At 49.1% G+C, this 20281-nt stretch overlaps 1 protein-coding gene across 2 annotated transcripts in view; it reads left to right on the top strand.

Moving 5' to 3' along the window:
- The first annotated feature begins 4404 nt into the window (after nt 1–4404).
- top3a (DNA topoisomerase III alpha) overlaps nt 4405–20281 on the top strand; it is a 55465-nt gene continuing 39588 nt past the window's right edge. The window contains exons 1-2 of one of the 2 annotated variants that reach the window (XM_038820077.1): nt 4405–4639; nt 18378–18437. In XM_038820077.1, the coding sequence (XP_038676005.1) occupies nt 4502–4639; nt 18378–18437 (198 nt within the window). In that variant the 5' untranslated portion in view covers nt 4405–4501. The remainder of the gene's footprint in view (nt 4640–18377; nt 18438–20281) is intronic. The other variant, XM_038820078.1, reaches the window with a different exon arrangement.

The raw sequence follows: 20281 nt of genomic DNA, 5'->3' as shown, positions 1-20281 counted from the left end.
GGATGGCGAAGGGGAATCGGGAGACCTCGTCAATAATGTTAAGGAAGTCAATGTTTTTGTTAGTGGAGGGGCGTGGCCCTTTGAAATCGATTGCAAGGCGTTCAAAGGGCCTAGAAGCCTTGACCAGGTGGGCCCTGTCTGGTCTATAGAAGTGCGGTTTGCACTCCGCACAGATCGGGCAGTCCCTGGTGACCGCTTTTACCTCCTCGTTGGAGAAAGGCAGGTTTCGGGCTCTGATGTAGTGGGCGAGCCGGGTGGCCCCTGGGTGGCAGAGGTCATCGTGGATGGCTTTTAGGCGGCTTATTTGCGCGCTGGTGCATGTACCGCGGGATAGGGCATCCGAGGGCTCATTGAGCTTCCCCGGTCGATATTTGATATCGTAATTGTAGGTGGAGAGTTCAATCCTCCACCGAAGAATTTTGTCATTTTTAATTTTGCCCCTTCGCGAGTTGTCGAACATGAAGGCGACCGACCGTTGGCCGGTAATGAGGGTGAACCTCCTACCTGCGAGGTAGTGCCTCCAGTGTCAGACAGCCTCCACGATGGCTTGTGCTTCCTTCTCGACTGAGGAGTGTCGGAGTTCTGAAGCGGATAGGGTACCGGAGAAAAATGCAACGGGCCGCCTGATTGGTTTAAAGTGGTTGCTAGCGCTACCTCTGAGGCGTCGCTCTCAACCTGAAAGGGAGTGAATTCATCCACCGCCCACATGGCTGCTTTGGCGATGTCGTCCCTGATGCAGCTGAAGGCTTGGCGCCCCTCAGCAGACAGGGGAAATAGTGTGGCCTTGAAGAGTGGGCGGGCTTTGTCCGCATATTGGGGGACCCACTGGGCGTAGTACGAAAAGAGCCCCAAGCACCGTTTGAGGGCCTTGGGGCCATGGGGAAGGGGGAGTTCTAAGAGGGGGCGCATGCGGTCCGGGTCTGGGCCCAGGACTCCGTTCTCTACGACGTAGCCGAGGATGGCTAGTCTGTTTGTGCGGAACACACATTTCTCCTTGTTATATGTAAGGTTTAATTTTTGGGCCGTCTGGAGAAAACGGTGGAGGTTGGCGTCGTGGTCCTGCTGGTCATGGCCGCAGATGGTAACATTATCCAGATACGGAAACGTGGCCCGCAGCCCGTACTGGTCTACCATTCTATCCATTGCTCGTTGGAACACCAAAACCCCGTTAGTGACGCCGAAGGGAACCCGGAGGAAATGGAAGAGGCGGCCATCGGCCTCGAACGCCGTGTAGTGGCAGTCCTCCGGGCGGATTGGGAGCTGGTGGTATGCAGACTTCAGATCCACCGTGGAAAATACCCGATATTGGGCGATCTGGTTTACCATGTCTGCGATTCTGGGGAGGGGATACGCGTCTACGATCGTAAAGCGATTGATGGTCTGGCTATAATCGACGACCACCTATAATCCCCGGTCTTGACGACCACCACCTGAGCTCTCCAGGGACTGTTACTGGCCTCTATGACCCCCTCACTGAGCAGCCTTCGGACCTTCGTTCTGATAAATACCCTATCCTGCAGGCTGTACCGCCTGCTGCGGGTGGCTACCGGTTTGCAATCCGGGGTGAGGTTGGCGAAGAGAGGAGTGGGGGTCAATGCGCAGCGTGGCGAGGCTGCAGATAGTGAGTGGGGGCAGGGGCCCGCCGAAGCTGAGGGTGAGACTCTTGAGGTTACATTGGAAATCCAAGCCTAAGAGGAGTGGCGCGCAGAGGTCGGGCAAGACATACAGTTTAAATTTGGAATAGCTAGCGCCTCGAATCGTTAGCGTTGCTGTAGTGCGGCCTTGGATTTGGATGGAATGGGAGCCCGAAGCGAGGGCGATAGTTTGGTTGACGGGATAAATAGAGAGGGAACAGCGTCTTACCAGCTCTGGGTGTATGAAGCTCTCTGTGCTCCCGGAGTCGAAGAGGCACGACGTGTTGTACCCGTTGATCTGGACCTCCGTCATCGAATTTCTCAGATGCTTGGGTTGCGGACCGCGTGGTGGGTGCCCGGGGGAGTCGAATTCTTCCGATCGGGCGTCCTGTCGAGTAGATGCCGCTGCGATCTGGCGAGCTTGATGCAGGAACACTGCGCTGAGTTGCGGGTCATGTGGTGACTGCCCGGGGAGGTCGTACTCCTCCGATGAGCTGTTTGAGTCTGGGGATGCAGCTAGGGCCCATGGATCGCACGTGGAGGGTGGTGATGAAGATGGCGTCCAAGATGGCGGCCCCCATGAATCGCACGTGGCCGGCCGCATGGTGAAGGTTTGCCAAGATGGCGGCCCCCATGGATTGCACGTGGCGGGAGGGGGCGGAGCCTGAGCGTAGGCCGCAGCGTTTCGGGCCCCGCGGGCCTGCTGGTGCTGGGGGCGATGTTTTTAGACTGTTGGGGTGTTGAGGGCTGGAGCCCTTCTGCCGAGGCACACTTTAGCATAGTGGCCTTTCTTCCGGCAGCTGTTGCAGGTCACGGATCGGGCTGAGCAGTGCTGCCGCGGGTGCTGGCTTTGTCCACAGAAGTGGCAGGCTGGAGCAGTTGAATAACTGGTTTGGGGAGCTGAATAGTGGCAGGCTGGAGCAGTTGAATAACTGGTTTGGCGAGCTGAGTAGTTGGCTGGGGGAGCTGAGTAATTAGCTGGAGCAGCTGGATAGTTTGAGTAGTTGACTGGGACAGTAGGACCGGCTGTGGCAGCGCGATAGCTGGGGGGCCTTGTGGCACAGGCTTGGGGGGTCCCCATGCGGGGTTAGCGGAGTCCGCGGGAAACGAGTTGAGGCTGCGGATGGAAACTTCCATCGTGATAGTAGCCTCAACGGTAGTCTCTAAGCCCTGGGCCCCATTTTCTAATAGTCTCTGGCGTACATAGAACATAGAACATTGAACAGTACAGCACAGAACAGGCCCTTCGGCCCTCGATGTTGTGCCGAGCCATGATCACCCTACTCAAACCCACGTATCCACCCTATACCCGTAACCCAATAACCTTACTTTTTAGGACACTACGGGCAATTTAGCATGGCCAATCCACCTAACCCGCACATCTTTGGACTGTGGGAGGAAACCGGAGCAACCGGAGGAAACCCACGCACACACGGGGAGGACGTGCAGACTCCGCACAGACAGTGACCCAGCCGGGAATCGAACCTGGGACCCTGGAGCTGTGAAGCATTTATGCTAACCACCATGCTACCGTGCTGCCCTAGCTAGGGCTATGCCCTAACATAGCTAGAGTGAAGGCCCGCTACAAAAACATCCCGCACAGCAAGCTCCCTATGGTCGGCCGCGGTTACGGCCTGGTAATTGCAGTCATTTGAGAGGTTGTAGGGCAGCACAGTGGCCTAGTGGTTAGCACAACCGCCTCACGGCGCTGAGGTCCCAGGTTCGATCCCGGCTCTGGGTCACTGTCCGTGTGGAGTTTGCACATTCTCCCCGTGTCTGCGTGGGTTTCGCCCCCACAACCCAAAAATGTGCAGAGTAGGTGGATTGGCCACGCTAAATTGCCCCTTAATTGGAAAAAATAATTGGGTAATCTAAAATTAAAAAAAAAAAATTTGAGAGATTGTTCAACTAGCGTGCAAATTCAGCTAAAGTTTCAGTAGCCCGTTGTCGGCGAGTCGTGAACACATGGTGGGCAAAGACCTCGTTCACGGGCCTAATATACATTTTGTCCAAAATCGCCAGCGCAGCGGTGTAGGAACCGGCTGGATTTAATTGTGTAGAAATTCTGTGGCTTACCCTCGCGTGCAGTCGGCTGAGCTTTTGTTCCTCCGTAGTTTCAGCGGTGCTAATTTCGGCCAGGTAGGCCTTAAAACATTTCAGCCAGTGGCAGAAGGTTTCTTTCGCCTCTGCACCCTGCGGATCGAGTTCTAGACGTCCTGGTTTTAGAGCGGATTCCATGCTTTACTTCGGCAGTTTCTTAAGTGTATTAAATTGATGGAACCATCAATTCAGCGAACACGTGTAGTTGGATTTGAACAGAGGCTTTAATACACTTACAATAGAGCCAGCCTATTCGTCGTTGAACTTCAGGTGAACTGGGAGGCTGGCTCTAAGGCACTGATCTTTATACATCGGTCCCAGGGGTAGGAGTCCCGGGCGGAGCCAAGGGAGGAGCCCAGTACAAACTCTCGCGTACTCCCAGAGCGACTCCCCCTGGTGGTCGGATAGTGCAACTGCACTTCCAATGGGTAGATAACGAACATATATTGGCAACTATATATAGTGTGAATCACATTCACCACACCTTGTATTTCTATTTTCTTTGTGTGACACGTGCCCTCCCCTCCCCCACAACGTACAGGAACGGGTTTATTCAGTGATCTGCGCTGAAGCACCCTGATTTACGGTGCAGACTAACCGCTGTCAATCATGATGATTGACAGGTGGGCGGGTCCCTTTGGGCGCTGGCGACCGCCCGGAGCATGCGCACGCTTGGTGTTCGGCTTAGCGCTCAGTGGCGCGCGGTCCGAGGGTGGCGCCATGGTAACCAGGCCTGAGCCCGCGGCTGGGCCCGACTCCAGCCCGGTATGATACCGGTCTTCAGCCGGACGATGAGCAGCGCGATTGGTCGGCGGCTGCAGGTCCGCCAGGTTTTGTGTGTGGCCGAGAAGAATGACGCGGCCAAAAACATCGCGGAGATCATGTCAGGCGGCCGCTTCCGGAGGGTAAGAGGAATAAACATTACTTCCGAAGTAATGAAGTTTACCTGTCGTAATCTCAGTTTCCTAACTACCAACCGCCTCCCTGTCTAGAATCCATCTGCTCTTTCTTTGAGTCTAAGTTTGTGGTGTTGTCCATTACAGTTAACTGTGGAAACGTTGGAGACTTATCATCTTTGTTTAGCAATGTTTGTGTATGTTTTTCATTTTAGCCTTTCTAAAACTTGTTCTTTCAAATTTAGCAAACCATAATTTTATCACAAAGAATAGTAAATTGTATTAAGTAATTTTCCCTGTGATTATGCCACACGTAACCAATCCCACCATCTCATCCACCCCTCCCTCCTATGCCATTCCATAGTTAGGAACATTCTTATCTCTGAGTCACAAAGTTCTGGGTTCGACGACAAAAGCTGGAGCACAAAATCAAGGCTGACACTCCGGTGTTGTACTGAGGCGTTGCTGCTCTGTCATTAAACAGGTCCCATCTGACTGCTTGGGTAGATGTAAAAGATCCCATGGCACTGTTTTGAAGAAGAGTTTGGGAGTTATTATTTGACATATTATTCCTGGCATCCTGATCACAAAACAGATTATCTCGCCATTATTACATAGCTGTTGGTGGGAAATTGCTTTGTGCAACTTGGCAGCTCTGGTTTTGACATTACAACAGTGACTACACTTCAAACGCACTTCATTCGTTGTAAAGTGCTTTTGGATGCCTGGTAGTTGTGAAAAGTGCAGTAGAAATGCTATTCCTATTCTTGTTTCATGCCATCTCCATCCCTTCCATCAATCTCATCCCATCTCATGGAAATCCTCTCCCCAGCCAGGCTAACTTTGTTTGACTTACCTCTCTCTGTTTTTGTTCTCCACAAACCTCCTTGCCTACTGTGCTGCTTCCAACAACTGTTGTCAGTGCACATGCAACACATAGTCCAGTCCTCCATGTACCCACACATTCCTCTGAGTAACAGGCACCACCCATTGACAAACACATTGCTTAAGCCATTGTTTTTCAAACTTATTTTCCCGGGTCCCAATTTTACCAACTGGCTGACCTTTGCGAGACACTATTTACCTTTAATGTGACAGGTGAGCCTGCTTGGTCCTCATGATCTCACTTGCTTTGTCATTCAATGTTACATTTCTGCTAAGGACTTCATAGGAACATAGGAATTAGGAGCAGAAGTAGGCAATTCAGCCCCTCGAGCCTGCTCCGCCATGAAATCATATCATGGCTGATCTCTTCCTGGTCTCAAATCCATCCCCCTACCTGTTCCCCTTAACCCTTTAACCTGATTCTTATCAGAAATATATCTATCTCCTCCCGGCTCTGGGTCACTGTCCGTGTGGAGTTTGCACATTCTCCCCGTGTTTGCGTGGGTTTCGCCCCCACAATCCAAAGATGTTCAGGGTAGGTGGACTGGCTACACTAAATTGCCCCTTAATTGGAAAAACTGAATTGGGTAGAAGAAGAAGAAGCTGAAAAGCTGCTTAAAGATGATTACTTGAGGTATGCGTTATTAATTATGCCACTGCAAATCAGGATTCAAAGTTCATTTGTGTTATATGCAGGGAAGTCCTGGCAAATGAAAGTTTAGAACCCTCAAAACTTCAAAGATATTTGAAGACTAAACATAGTGAGTTTGAGGACAAACCTGTTTATTTTTTCCAACGGCGCAATGAGATCTTAAATCATCAGCTCATTATCAGAAATGTAGCATTGAATAACAAAGCAAGCGGGATCGTGAGGATCAAGCAGTCTCACCTGTCACATTAATGGTAAATGAAAATGGTGGGTCGTGAAGGTCGGCCGGCGTGGGCCGCGAAGGTCGGCTGGTTGGTACAGATAGGTCGCGGGCAAGAAAAAAACACTGTACTAGCCTATCTATATCCGTGTATAAAATCTTTATTTCCTTTTCGCTACCTGCTTTCCCACCTTTTAGTATCATCTGCAAATTTTGCGATGTTACACTCTGTCCCTGCTTGCAGATCATTTATATACATTGTAAGCAGTTGAGGTCCGTGGACTGAACCTTGTGGCACCCCGCTAGTTGAGTTCGCCAGCCAGAGAAGGCCCCATTTATTCCGACCCTCTGCTTTCTGTCAGTCAGCCAATTCTCAATCCAATCTAGTACTGTACCCCAACCCACTGTGATCTCACCTCTGGGTCATTCTTTTAAATGTATTTTATTACAAACATGTATCAAAACAGGTTACAGCGAACAAACACCCCGAGAAACATGCTTCCCTATAGATTTTTCCTCTTTTTCACCCCCTTCGCCCCCGTGACGAACAGCCCCTCAAACACGGTCACAAAACATCCCTGACCTTTCCTCAAACCTGCCTGAAGAGCCCCTTAACTCATACTTTATCTTCTCTAATGGCATAAAGTTGTACAGGTCGCCCAACCAAGCCGCTGTCCACAGTGGCAATGCCGACTTCCACTCCAGCAAAATTTGCTGCCGTGCAATCAGACAGGTGAAGGCCAAGACATCGGCCTTCCTCCTCTCCATGAGCTCCAGCTTCTCCGAGACGCCAAACATCGCCACAAAAGGGTCCGGATCTACCTCCTCCGCCACTATCCTGGCTAGGACTGCGAACACTCCCGCCCAGAATCTTCCCAATTTTTCTCAACCCCAAAACATGTGCGCGTGATTCGCTGGCCCCCGCCTACACCTCTCACACTCATCTCTACCCCCTGAAAGAACCCACTCATTCTTGCCCGAGTCATATGCACCCTGTGCACTACCTTAAAATATATCAGGCTCATCCTTGCACACGAGGAGGTCCCGTTTACCCTAGGCAGTGCCTCACTCCATGTTCCCCAATTGATCTCTCCTCCCAACTCTGCTTTCCATTTCTCTTTGATCTTCACCACCGGCTCGCCTCCCTGCTCCCCCAGCCACTTGTATATATTGGTCATTCTTTTATTTAATTTTATTTTTTAAAATTTAGAGTACCCAATTATTTTTTCCAATTAAGGGGCAATTTAGAGTGGCCAAACTACCTATCCTGCACATCTTTGGGTTGTGTGGGTGAAACCCACGCAGACACGGGGAGAATGTGCAAATTCCACACGGACAGTAACCCAGAGCCGGGATTCGAACCCGGGTCCCCAGCGCCGTAGGCAGCAATGCTAACCACTGCGTCACCGTGCTGCCCTGGTCATTCTTTTATGCGGCACCTTGTCAAATGCCTTCTGGAAGTCTAGAATACTACATCCTCAGGCTCCCCATTAACCACCTTGCTTGTTACGTCTTCAAAGAACCCAAGCAAGTTTGTCAAGCATGACTTACCCTTCATAAAACCATGCTGACAATAGTGAATTGAGCTCGACCTTACCAAATGTTCAGTCATATCCTCCTTAATGATTGATTCCAGCAACTTCCCCATCACAGAGCTCAAGCTAACGGGTCTATAGTTTCCTACCATTTGCCTCTCCCTTTTTGAATATGGGTGTCACAATAGCGAGTTTCCAATCCACCAGGACTCTTCCAGAATCTAAGCCGCCTCTACCCGCTCCCAGATAGACCCCGTACCCACCATCCACTTCCTTATCATAGCGATGTTGGCCGCCCAGTAATAATTAATCAGACTCGGCAAGCCAGCCCTCCCTCGCTGCGGTTCCTCTCCAGCATCGCCTTCTTCACCCGCGGAGATTTTCCCGCACAGATAAAGCTCATGAACATCCTGTTAACTCTTTTGAAGAAGGACTGTAGGACAAAGATTGGGAGGCACTGAAAAACAAACAGAAATCTAGGGAGGATTGTCATCTTTACAGTCTGCACCCTCCCTGCCAGGGACAGCGGGAGTGCATCCCATGTGCGAAACTCTCCCTTCATTTCCTCCACCACCCTGGCCAAATTTAACTGGTGCAGCCTGCCCCAGTCTCGCACCACCTGGATTCCCAAGTCCCGGAAATTTTCCTCAACCAGCCTAATCTGTTCTCCTGGCCCCTTGCCTGTACCACAAACATTTCACTCTTGGCCATATTTAATTTGTATCCTGAAAACTGGCTGAACTTCCACTGGGTCCGACACGTACAGGAGCATGTCGTCCGCATAAAGAGAGACCTGGGCGGTATTCTCTGCTCCCGATAAAAATCGGGATGGCTGTCGTGAAATCGGCCGTGCTTCACGACGGCCTCGGGGCCCGCTCCCTGCACCTAATTCACCCCCACCCGGGGGGCTAGGAGCGGGCCCCCGTCGTTCCCGGCCGCGACCTCGTGGCGCCGGAAATGACGCAGAAACGGCACTTTTCTGATGTCATCCGCGCATGCGCGGGTTGCCGGTTCCAACCCGCGCATGCGCGGATGACATCAGCACGCAGACGGCACGAACCCGCGCATGCGCGGTGCCGTCTTTCTCCACCGACGACCGGCAAGACGTGGCGGCTTGATCTTGCCGGGCGGCGGAGGGGAAAGAGTGCACGAATGCAGTGACCAGGTGTGGCTGCTGCCGCGGTGAAACGGGCGTGAAGGGCTGGCCGCTCGGCCCTTCGGGCTCAGAGAATCGTCGTTCGCCGTGAAAAACGGCGAGCAGCGATTTTTCCGAGCCGGGGGGGGGGGGGGGGGAGAATCTCTAGGGGGCGTAAAAAATGTCGCACGATTCTCCCACGCCACGTGGGGAGCGGAGAATTCCGCCCCCTATGTTCTACCCCGCCCCTCACCATCCCCTTCCATCCCTCTGCGTCTCTCAGCGCCATCGCCAGCGGCTCTATGGCCAGCGCAAACAGCAGCGGGGAGAGCGGGCAGTCCTGTCTGGTCCCTCGCTACAGCCTAAAGTACTCCGACGCTTCTCTGTTAGTCCTGACGCTGGCCTTTGGGGCCTGATATAATAATTTGATCCAATTCACCAGTCCCTCCCCGAATGCAAACCGTCGGAGCACCTCCCATAGATAGTCCCACTCCACCCGGTCAAAGGCCTTCTCGGCGTCCATTGCCACCACTGCCTCCACCTCCCTGCCCGCCAGGGGCATCATTATCACATTAAGTAATCTTCTCAGGTTGGCCGCCAGCTGCCTACCTTTCACGAACCCAGTTTGGTCCTCCCCAATCACCTCCGATACGCAGTCCTCAATTCTAACCGCCAGTACCTTTGCCAGGAGCTTGGCGTCAATATTAATCAGGGAGATTGGCCTGTAGGACCCGCACGCCTTCGGGTCTTTACCCCGCTTCAATATCAGTGATATAGTGGTTTGCGACATTGTCGGCGGCAGGGTCCCTCTGTCCCTTGCCTCATTGAAAACCCTCGCCAAGACCGGGCCCACCAGCTCAGAGAACTTCCTATAGAACTCTACTGGGTATCCAACCGGCCCCGGGGCTTTCCCCGACTGCAGGGCCTTTAGGCCCCCCAATACCTCCTTCACTCTAATCGGGGCCCCCAGCTCATCCACTCGCCCCCCCACCTACTGTTGAGAATGTTAACCCGTCCATAAACCTTTTCATCTCCTCCGGTTCTTCCGTCGGCTCCGAAGTATACAGCTTGCGATAGAAGTCCCGGAATACCTTATTCAATCCTGCCGGGTCCTCCACTTTGCGCCCCTACCCATCCATCACTCTACTTATTTCCCTGGCCGCCTCCCTCTTCCTGAGGTGCTGCGCTAACAGTCTGCTAGCCTTTTCCCCATGCTCGTACACCACACCCCTCGCCTTCCTAAGCTGTTCCACGGCCCTACTCGTGGATAGTGCCCCCAGTTCCGCCTGTAGTCTCTGCCTCTCCCTGAGTAAAACCTCCCCCGGGGACTGCGCGTGTTCTTCATCTATCCGACCCATTTCCCTGACCAATCTATCCATCTCTGCCCTGTCTGCCTTGGCTCTGTGGGCCCCAATTGAGATCAGCTCCCTCCTACTACTGCCTTTAGCGCTTCCCACAGGGTTGCCGCTGAGACCTCCCCCGTGTCATTCACCTGCAAGTAATTTTGCATACACCTCCGAAGCCTCTCACAGATCCCCTCCTCCGACAGCAGTCCCACGTCTAGCCTCCATTGCGAGCGTTGGTAGTTCGCCCCCCCCCGATCTGCAGGTCTACCCAGTGCGGGGCATGGTCTGAGATAGTAATTGCCAAATATTCCGTGTTCTTTACCTCCCCTATACAATCCCTGCTTAGTACAAAGAAATCTATCCTAGAATATACTTTATGGACGTGCGAGTAAAACGAGTAGCCCCTTCCTGTCGGCTATCTGGCTCTCCAGGGGTCCACTGCCCCCCAATTATTAGCCTCCGAGAGTCCAGGTCCGGGATCCTCCCCAGCACTCTTTTAATGAAGTCCACGTCATCCCAGTTCGGGGCATATATATTCACCAGCACCACTCTTCTCCCCTCCAGCCTGCCCCGTACCATCAGGTATCTGCCCCCCCCTGTCTGCGGCTATGCCCTCCGCCTCAAATTGCACCCGCTTGTTGATTATGATTGCCACCCCCCTGGACTCCGAGTGGAAGACCTAGCTAATCCAGCCCTTCCTTAGCCTGGTCTGGTCAGACACTTTCAGATGTGTCTCCTGCAACATAATTACGTCCGCTCTCCGAGCCCGCAAGTGCGCGAATACCCGCGCCCTCTTAACTGGCCCATTCAGTCTTGGCTGCCTCCACCCTCGACGTCCTTTCCAGTGCCTATTTCAAGTCCCTCCCACGTCAGCAGAACAACCCCCCCCAACAACATCCCCCAATACCCCCACCCCTGCCATCCACTGGCTGTGATCTTCTCTCTCCCCCTCTCCCCCGGGAAGACGAGCCGGGAACAGCAGACCAAACTTCACGTGCTTCTTGAACAGCACCTCCTTGACTTGTTTAAAGGCTGCTCGCCGCCGAGCCACCTCCTGGCTTAGGTCCTGGTAAATGTGGAGGACACTTGTTCCACGTGCTGCTCCTAGCACTCTTTGCCCACCGCAGCACCCGCTCCTTGTCCACGAACCTGTGGAACCTAATCACCATCGGGCGGGGGGAGGGAGGTCCGCCCGGCCGCCCCTGCCTCGCCTGCACTCTGTATGCTCCCTCCAGCTCCGGCGGTCGCGGAAAGGCTTCGGCCCCCATCAGCTGCATCAATAGGTCTGGTACAAACACTGTGGCATCAGCTCCCTCAGCCCCCTCCGGGAGGCCGACCATCCTCAGGTTGTAGCTGCGGGCTCTATTCTCCAGCTCCTCCACTCTGTCTAGCAGTCTTCTTTGCCGCTCCTTCAACCCGTCAACTTCTAGCGCCGCAACCGTCTGCGCATCCGCCTGCTCCTCCACTGCCTCTCCCAGCTCCTTAACTTTAACATCTTGTGCATCCAGCTTCTGGTTCAGCTGATCCACTGCCTTCTGGAGTGGGTCCAAGCTGTCCCGCTTCAGCGCTTCAAAACCGGATTTCATTACCTGGAGCATGTTATCCAGCGCCTGCTGGATTGCTGAGTCCGGGGTCCGTGTGTCCGCCATCTTAGGTTCCAGGTAAGTTTCTTCAGCTCCTGTCTCTGTCCCTTTTTCCTCTCTTTTCTTCTGCCTCCTGGACTCCTGCTGTTCCTTGTGCCGCAGCCCGCTCCTCAGCACTTTCACTGCCGCCTTCCTTCAGTTCTGTGGTCCCGCTATCGCGGGGAATCAGCCCCTAAACGCCCGCCGGATGTGCGGGCTCACTCGGACATGCCACCACCGGAAGTCCTCCTTGATGTCATCTTTTACCAATAATGCAACTCCACCTCCTGTTCCATCCTGTCCATTCTTTCGGAATACTGAGTACCCATGGACATTCAACTACCAGTCTCTGTCCTCCTACAACCATGGTTCAGTAATCCCTACTAATCATACCCATTTGTCTCTATTTGTGCCGTCAGCTCATTGACCTTATTCTGAATACTGCATTTAGGTACAAGGTTTTAAAATATGTCCTACTGATTTGTCTTTCCCTTGCAGGATATTCTTGTGCACTTCAGCTGACGATTTAAGTTCTCGCTGCATTATTTGAAAAAAGCCAAGAGATTTGTCCTCAAGCTCACCATCCTTAGTCTTCAAATGGCTTTGAAGTTTTGAAGGTTTTAAACTTTCATTTGTCTGTACTTCCTGCAGATAACAGATATGGACATTGCATCCTGATTTGCATTGACACAACTAATAAAACCACAGCTAAAGAAATCATCTTTATACAGCTTTATTCCCGATTTCAGTTTCTTCTTACTGAGTTCTCCAGGGGCCCTGAGCTCTGCATATGGCTCACACCACTTTGTTCTGCCGTGGACTGTCTTGAAATGCGCTCTCCGGCAGAATCGGTTGTGAGATCCTGGCCTATTTGTGTCTCAGGCCCACTCTTTCTTGTTACAAAATGACCTTCACAAATGACTTTGTTGTTACAAAAGATCTTCAGTTATTCACTCAGTCCTGTTGCTTGCTTGCTGGCAGTTACAAAATGGAGAAATCTGTCATCCGTGATGTTGCGCCCAAAGCATACACTGGCATCATGTGTCCTGTATGTCTATGTGTCAAGCATGTGACCTGCCCTCTGCGGCCATTTCTGGCAGGAAGACTCCATCGTTTGTATTTAAAAGCTGGTTGAAGCTGTTGGACGCTTCTTCCGCGATCGGGAATGCTGTGGCCGATTGCTCTGTGACCCCCTGCGGGTGGTGACCTTGAGTTTGAACAACCCTGGCTTAAACTGACTAATCTAGACAATCCAACGTGCCAAGAATGGACTATTATAGAGTAGGTGGAGCCAGTAGGAGGGAATGCATTCATAAGTTGGGTTCACAGCGTGCGTGAATGCATAAAGTGTGATGAATTGGTGAATTACAGGCCCAGATAACTATATGCAAATATGATAATAACGGAGACCTGGTTTAAGAATGGGCAAGACTGGATACTAAATATTCCTTAATTTAAGGTGTTCTGGATATATGAGAAAGGAGAAAGAAAGGGTGACAGTATTGACTGAGGAGGATATTAGAATACTGAAGAGAGTTGGTGCCCGAGAAGTGTCAAGGACAAAACTCTATTTGGTGAGAGTTGGGAAACAATAGCAGTACTATTCCACAACTAGGTGTTGTTTTCTGTAGGCTTCCAACTAGTAAGGAATGTGTGGAGGATCAAATTACAAAAACTAAAGTGATAATGGGGGATCTTAATATGAACTGCGATAACAGTGTACAGGGCAACAAAAAGGGAAATGTTTCTGAAGTGATCAGTATGTTTCTGGCCTTCTGAGGAGGGTGGCGTTGTTGGATCAGGTTCTGAAGAAGAGAGTAGATCAAGTGTCCGCAGGGGAATATTTGGGGTGCAATGATCATAGCTCAGAACATTTAGATAATTATGGAAAATGACAACAAGAAATGTAAAGTACAAAATACAGGGGCGGCACGGTGGCGTAGTGGTTAGCACTGTTGTCTCATGGCGCTGAGGACCCGGGTTCGATCCCAGCCCCAGGTCACTGTCTGTGGAGTTTGCGCATTCTCCCTGTTTCTGCGTGGGTCTCACCCCCACAACCCAAAGATGTACAGGGTAGGTGGATTGGCCACATTAAATTGCCCCTTAATTGGATACTGGAAAAAAATTAAAGTACGAAATACTTAATTGGAGGCGGGCCAATTTCAAGGGGTGCGGAATCAAATCTGACCAGGTCAGTTGGAATCAAAAGATACAAACACATGAATTAGGAGCAGGAGTAGACCACTTGGCTCCTCGAGCTTGTTCCGCCATTCATTGAAATCATGGCTGATTTGATTGTAACTTCAACCCCATACTCCTCCCTACCCCTGATAACTTTTCATCCCCATGTTAATCAAGAATCTATCTAGTTGAACCGTAAAATATCCAAATACTATGCTTCCACTGCCTTTTGTCGAAGAGTCCCAGAAACCTCACTTCTGTGTCAAATGAGTGATCCCTTATTTTTAAACAATGACCCCTAGTTGTACATTCTCTGACAAGTGGAAATATTCTGTCCACATTCACCCTGTCTTAACCCCTCAGGACGTTCACAATTTTGATTAAGTCACCTCTTACTCTTCTAAACTTTAGTGGGTACAAAGCTAACCTCTCCAACCTTTCCTCAAGACAACCCGCCCATTCTTGGTATTAATCTAGTAAACCTTCTCTGAACTGCTTCCAATGCATTTCCATTTTAATTAAGTAATGTAAGTGCCCTTCCTGTTGATTCCCTTTTTCCTCTTTATTTTTGCTGTTATCATTTTGATAGATGGATGCTTAATGGGCATCTATCTTTAAGTCGAACAGGGGAAATTAGCGACTTGAAAGTGACAACATGGTGCACTGTGCTAGCTTTGGACAGCAAAACTCAGATTTTTAGCACTTGAGGGATCAGTGGAAGCCGGTTCAATTGGTTGGCTGGTGATTTGGCTAAAAGGCCGTATTCTGCCTATAACAGGTTGGTGAATGGGTTGTAGACCTGGAGGACCTGTGCTGCTCTCCCTCAGACCTGAATTTATCTACAGTAACAACCATTATAGAGTGGAAAGCAGAAATCGCAACCTGTAATTATTGGGCAAGTCAGGGCCAAAGACTTTGGGTATTTTTCTATGAATTCTTGGTTAATTCAATTGTGTTGCGACTCTGGGTCCAGTGGGGCTGGAATTGACTTCCCACTAGCCTCTGGGGTGGGGGCTGTACAATTGAAATATAACCTCCCTACTTTTCTGATAAATTCCCCTCACAACAAATGATAATGTTCTATTAGTTTCCATAATTACTTGCTGTACCTGTAAACTAGCCGTTTGAATCAATTCATTCTCTAGGACTCCCATACACTCTGCACCTCAGAGCTCTGTAATCTCACTCAATACGGATAATAAACTTTTTTTATTATTCCTACAGAAATGGACAATTTCACATTTGCCTATATTATACTCCCATTTGTCATAGTTTTTCCCATCCACTTAACATTTCCATGTCCCATTGTAGCCTCCTTATGTCCTCTTCACAATTTACTTTCTTATTTATCTTTGTTGTCAGCAAATTTAGCCACCATACCGTCAGTCCCTTCATCCAAGTCGTTTATACAAATTGGAAGAAGTTGAGGCCCCAGCATTGATCCCTGTGGCACACCACTTGTCACATTCTGCCAACCAGAAAAAGACCCATTTATGTCAACTTTATATCCTGTTGCCTGGCCAATTTTCAATCCAAGCCAATATGTTGCCACCTGCACCATGAGCCTTTATTTTAACAATAATCTTTGATGTGGCCCCTCATCAAATGGCAGGCAAAATTGGAATTGAACAATAGTTTGTGTTTAATGAGATGATGGTTTGGGTACAGTTGATGTACATTCCCATGCAAGAGATAGGTAGGGAATACAAAGCCAGAGCTCCATGGATGAAGGATGGGATTAAGAATAAAATTAAGCAGAAAAAGGGTGCAGGTGACAGACATCGTGTTGATAATAAAAATAAGAAATGGCTTGAATGTAGAATGTTTGGAGGCAAAGTGAAATTAGAAATGAGAGGGGCAAAGAGTATGAGAAGAGACTGACAGCTAACAAAAGGGAATCCAAAAGCATACAAATACTTAATTGGTGGTAAGAGGAGGGTTGGGCCCAAGTGGGTCCCAGAGAGAAAAAATAAAGACTTTAATTTATTTAGCACTCTTCATAACCACCCAATGGCTTAAAGCACTTTACAGCCAATGAAGTACTGTTTGAGATGTAGTTACTATTGTAATGTAGAAAAAAAGTGAAACTGTGCTGGAGGTACTAAGTGGCTGAGGTACTAAATTAGTATTTTGCAGCTGTCTTTACCAAGGAAGAAGACACTGCTGAAATCACAGAAAGAGGAGGTTGAGACACTGGAAAGATTAATAAGAAGGAGCTATTAAGAAGGTTGCTGTGCGTATAGTTGATTAGTCACCAGGACAAGGTGGGATGCACATCCGAATAACTTCCTCACTCTCTTTAGAAGTTGGTGCTGGAAGACTGGGGACTTGCACCCATGTTTGGGAAAGGGTGTAAGGATAAACCTAGCAGCTATGTCAATTTGTTGAACTTGGGTTGTGAGAAAAACTTTTGAAATTATAATCTGTTACAGCATTAACAGTCAGTTTGACAAATGTGGACGAATTAAAGAATGCCAATGTGTATGTGTTCACGGCAAATTGTGTTTAACTTGACTGAGCTAATGGAGGGGGGAGCTAAGAGTAATGTGATTCATGTGGCATGCATGAACTTTCAAAAGGTGTTTGATAAAGTGCCCCATTATAGGCTTGTGAGCAAGTGAAAACCAATAGAATGAAAACATGGATATGAAGTTGGTTTAATGACAGGAGACAGTAGTGTTGAACAGTTGTGTTTCAGGCTGGAGGAAGGTATATAGTGGGGTTCCTCAGGGGCTCGTTCTAAGGCCACTGCTATTAATAACCTAGACTTGGGTATACACGTCACCATTTCAAAATTAGTAGAGGACACAAAGCTTTGAAATTCTGTGGAGGACAATGATAGACTTCAACAGGGCATAGACTGGTGAATGGACAGACATGTGGCAGATGAAACTTAATGCAGAGAAGTGTGAAGTGATACAGTTCGGTAAGAAGAATGAGGAAAGGCAGAATGTGGAGTGTAATTCTAATGGGGTTGCAGAAAGAGTGCCTGGAGGTATATGTGCACAAAATAGAGGCATAGAGTTCAATAGCAAGACGGTTATGGTGCACTTTTATAAAACACTGGTTTGGTCTCCACTGGAGTATTTTCTCCAATTCTAAACACCGTACTTTAGAAAGGATGTGAAGGCTTTAGAGAGGGTGAGGAAAGATTTATGGAAATAGTTCCCGGGATGAAGAACTTCAGTTACATGGATAGATTGGAGAAACTAGGATTGTTCTCCTTGGAGAAGAGAAGGTTGAGAGAGATTTGATAGAACTGCTCAAAGTCCTGATGGCTCTAGACAGAGTAGGTAGACACTGTTAATATTAGCAGAAGGGTCAAGAACTGGAGGATATTGACATAAGGGGAATGACAAAAGATGCACCAGTGTCATGAGGAAACTGCAATGGGTGATTAGGATTTGGAATGCACTGCTGGAAAGTGTGGGAGGGAGATTCAATCTTGGTTTTCAGAAGTGCATTGATGAGCGCTTGATGAGAGACAATTTGCAGGTCTAATAAGGGCATAGGTGTGGGAATTGCTCTTGAGGAGAGCAAGCAAGCATAAGTCCACACTCGTGGTGCAAATTGTCTCCTCCTAGCTGTAACCATTCTATCTATGATTGTACATACCCTCTGAATCTTTGTATTCCCCGTCACCACCCTGGTGTGCCCAGCCTTTGTTCTCCCACCAGACCCACCCCTCTCATATCCTCTGCCCACTGATTATCCCCCAATGACCTGGAAGCCAGCTCCCATTCCTGAACTCGCAGTTGTTGCTTGGCTAGTCAGTTGACTTATTCCCTGAATTTACAGAACTATGTTCTCTCTGCTGGTTTGGCTGCATGTCTTTTAAGTCAGCTGAAATGGCTCAAGTGCCACTGACGTTGTAGTTTCATGGATTTTGCACACTTGACTAATCAGCTGTTTGGTTGCTTTGAACAATGTAACAGGGTCTTGTTCACACGTGCCATTTATCTCATTTATCTTGCCTACTACTGCTTTTTTGATGAAGATCAGTAAATTCATAGAGCAATATGATGGAGCCTGGGTTTTTAGTCTGGAGAGTTCAGTGGCAGCCCAGGCCGTGCCCTCACTTGAAAACATAGCATCTGTTTTGATAGTTTACTTGAATTTTATTTAATTTTCAAATACTATTTCTCTATAACCTTCCTGTTTTTGCTTCAACTAGAGAGAAGGACAGTCAAAATTCAACAAGATCTATGAGTATGATTATCATCTGTTCGGTCAGGTATGCCTTCAGATTCATAAACTCTTTTGAAAACACTTCCTGAATTTTCTTCTGTTTATCCCTTTTCTCACTAAGACACCTGTTGTGAGAGGTGGAGTCTAGTAACTGCTTACAAGCCTCATTCAGAGGTTTGTATAATCTGGCGCTAAGAGGGGTTACAAGGGCGACTTGTCAGGTGGTGGTGGTGTGCATGTGGTGAATTATTCCAACCATTTTTGCCTTCCCCTCCGATGCTACTCTTGATTGTAGAGCTGGGATAGGTACTACCAGTTGATCACGTATACAATGTGGCGTAACAGGTTGTGCTGTTGAAAGCCGGTTCGTGATGGATAGAACTTGAGCCAGTCTTTACACTATAAGCATTGACCTTCAACTGAAGTATTAAAAAAAATAATTCTTGAGTGTGGGCATTGCTGGGTAGGCTGGCATTTAGTGCCCATCCCTAATTACCCATAAGAAGGTGACAGCTGTCTTTTTGAATTGCTGCACTCTATGTGGTGTTGGAACACCGACTATGCGGTTAGGGAGGCTGTTCCAGGATTTTGACCCAGTGGCAGTGAAGGGACGACAATATATTTCTAAGTCGGGATAGTGGGTGGCTTAAAAGGGAACTTCCAGGTGGTGGTGGTTCTATGCATCTGCTGTCCAGGTCCATCTGGATGGTAGTGGGTTTGGTAGATGCTGCCCGAGGAGGCTTGATGAGTTGCTGCATAGAAACATAGAACAGTACAGCACAGAACAGGCCCTTTGGCCCTCGATGTGCCGAGCTATGTCTGAAACCAAGATCAAGCTATCCCACTCCCTGTCATTCTGGTGTGCTCCATGTCCCTATCCAATAACCGCTTGAAAGTTCCTAAAGTGTCCGACTCCACTATCACAGCAGGCTGCCCATTCCACACTCTAACCACTCTCAAGAACCTACCTCGGACATCCCTTCTATATCTCCTACCCCGAACCTTATAATTATGCCCCCTTGTAACAGCTACATCCACCCGAGGAAATAGTCACTGAACGTCCACTATCTATCCCCCTCATCATCTTATAAACCTCTATTAAGTAGCCTCTCATCCTCCTTCGCTCCAATGAGAAAAGCCCTAGCTCCCTCAACCTTTCCTCATAAGACTTACCCTCCAATCCAGGCAGCATCCTGGTAAATCTCCTTTGCACCCTTTCCAATGCTTCCACATCGTTCCTATAATGAGGTGACCAGAACTGCACACAATACTCCAAATGTGGTCTCACCAGGGTCACGTACAGTTGCAGCATAACCCCACGGCTCTTAAGCTCAAGCCCCCTGTTAATAAACGCTAACACACTATAGACCTTCTTCACGGCTCTATCTACTTGAGTGGCAACCTTCAGAGATCTGTGGACATGAACCCCATGATCTCTCTGTTCCTCCACATTCTTCAGAACCCTGCCATTGACCCTGTAATCCACATTCAAATTTATCCTACCAAAATTAATCACCTCGCACTTATCAGGGTTAAACTCCATCTGCCATTTTTCGGCCCAGCTCTGCATCCTATCCAATTGGCCAAATTTCCCTCTATCCCACACCTCCTTACTTTCTTCATGAGCCGACCATGGGGAATCTTATCAAACACCTTACTGAAATCCATGTATACGACATCAACTGCTCTACCTTCATCTACACACTTAGTTACCTCCTCAAAGAATTCAATCAAATTTGTGAGGCAAGACTTGCCCTTCATGAATTCGTGTTGACTATGCTGGATTAAGCTGCATCTTTCCAAATGGTCATTAATCCTATCCCTCAGGACCTTTTCCATTAACATACCGACCACCAAAGTAAGACTAACCGGCCTATAATTAGTAGGGTA

This window comes from Scyliorhinus canicula, chromosome 15 (genome assembly GCF_902713615.1).
Source record: "Scyliorhinus canicula chromosome 15, sScyCan1.1, whole genome shotgun sequence".
Classification (NCBI taxonomy): domain Eukaryota; kingdom Metazoa; phylum Chordata; class Chondrichthyes; order Carcharhiniformes; family Scyliorhinidae; genus Scyliorhinus; species Scyliorhinus canicula.
This window is presented reverse-complemented; position numbering and strand designations above follow the sequence as displayed.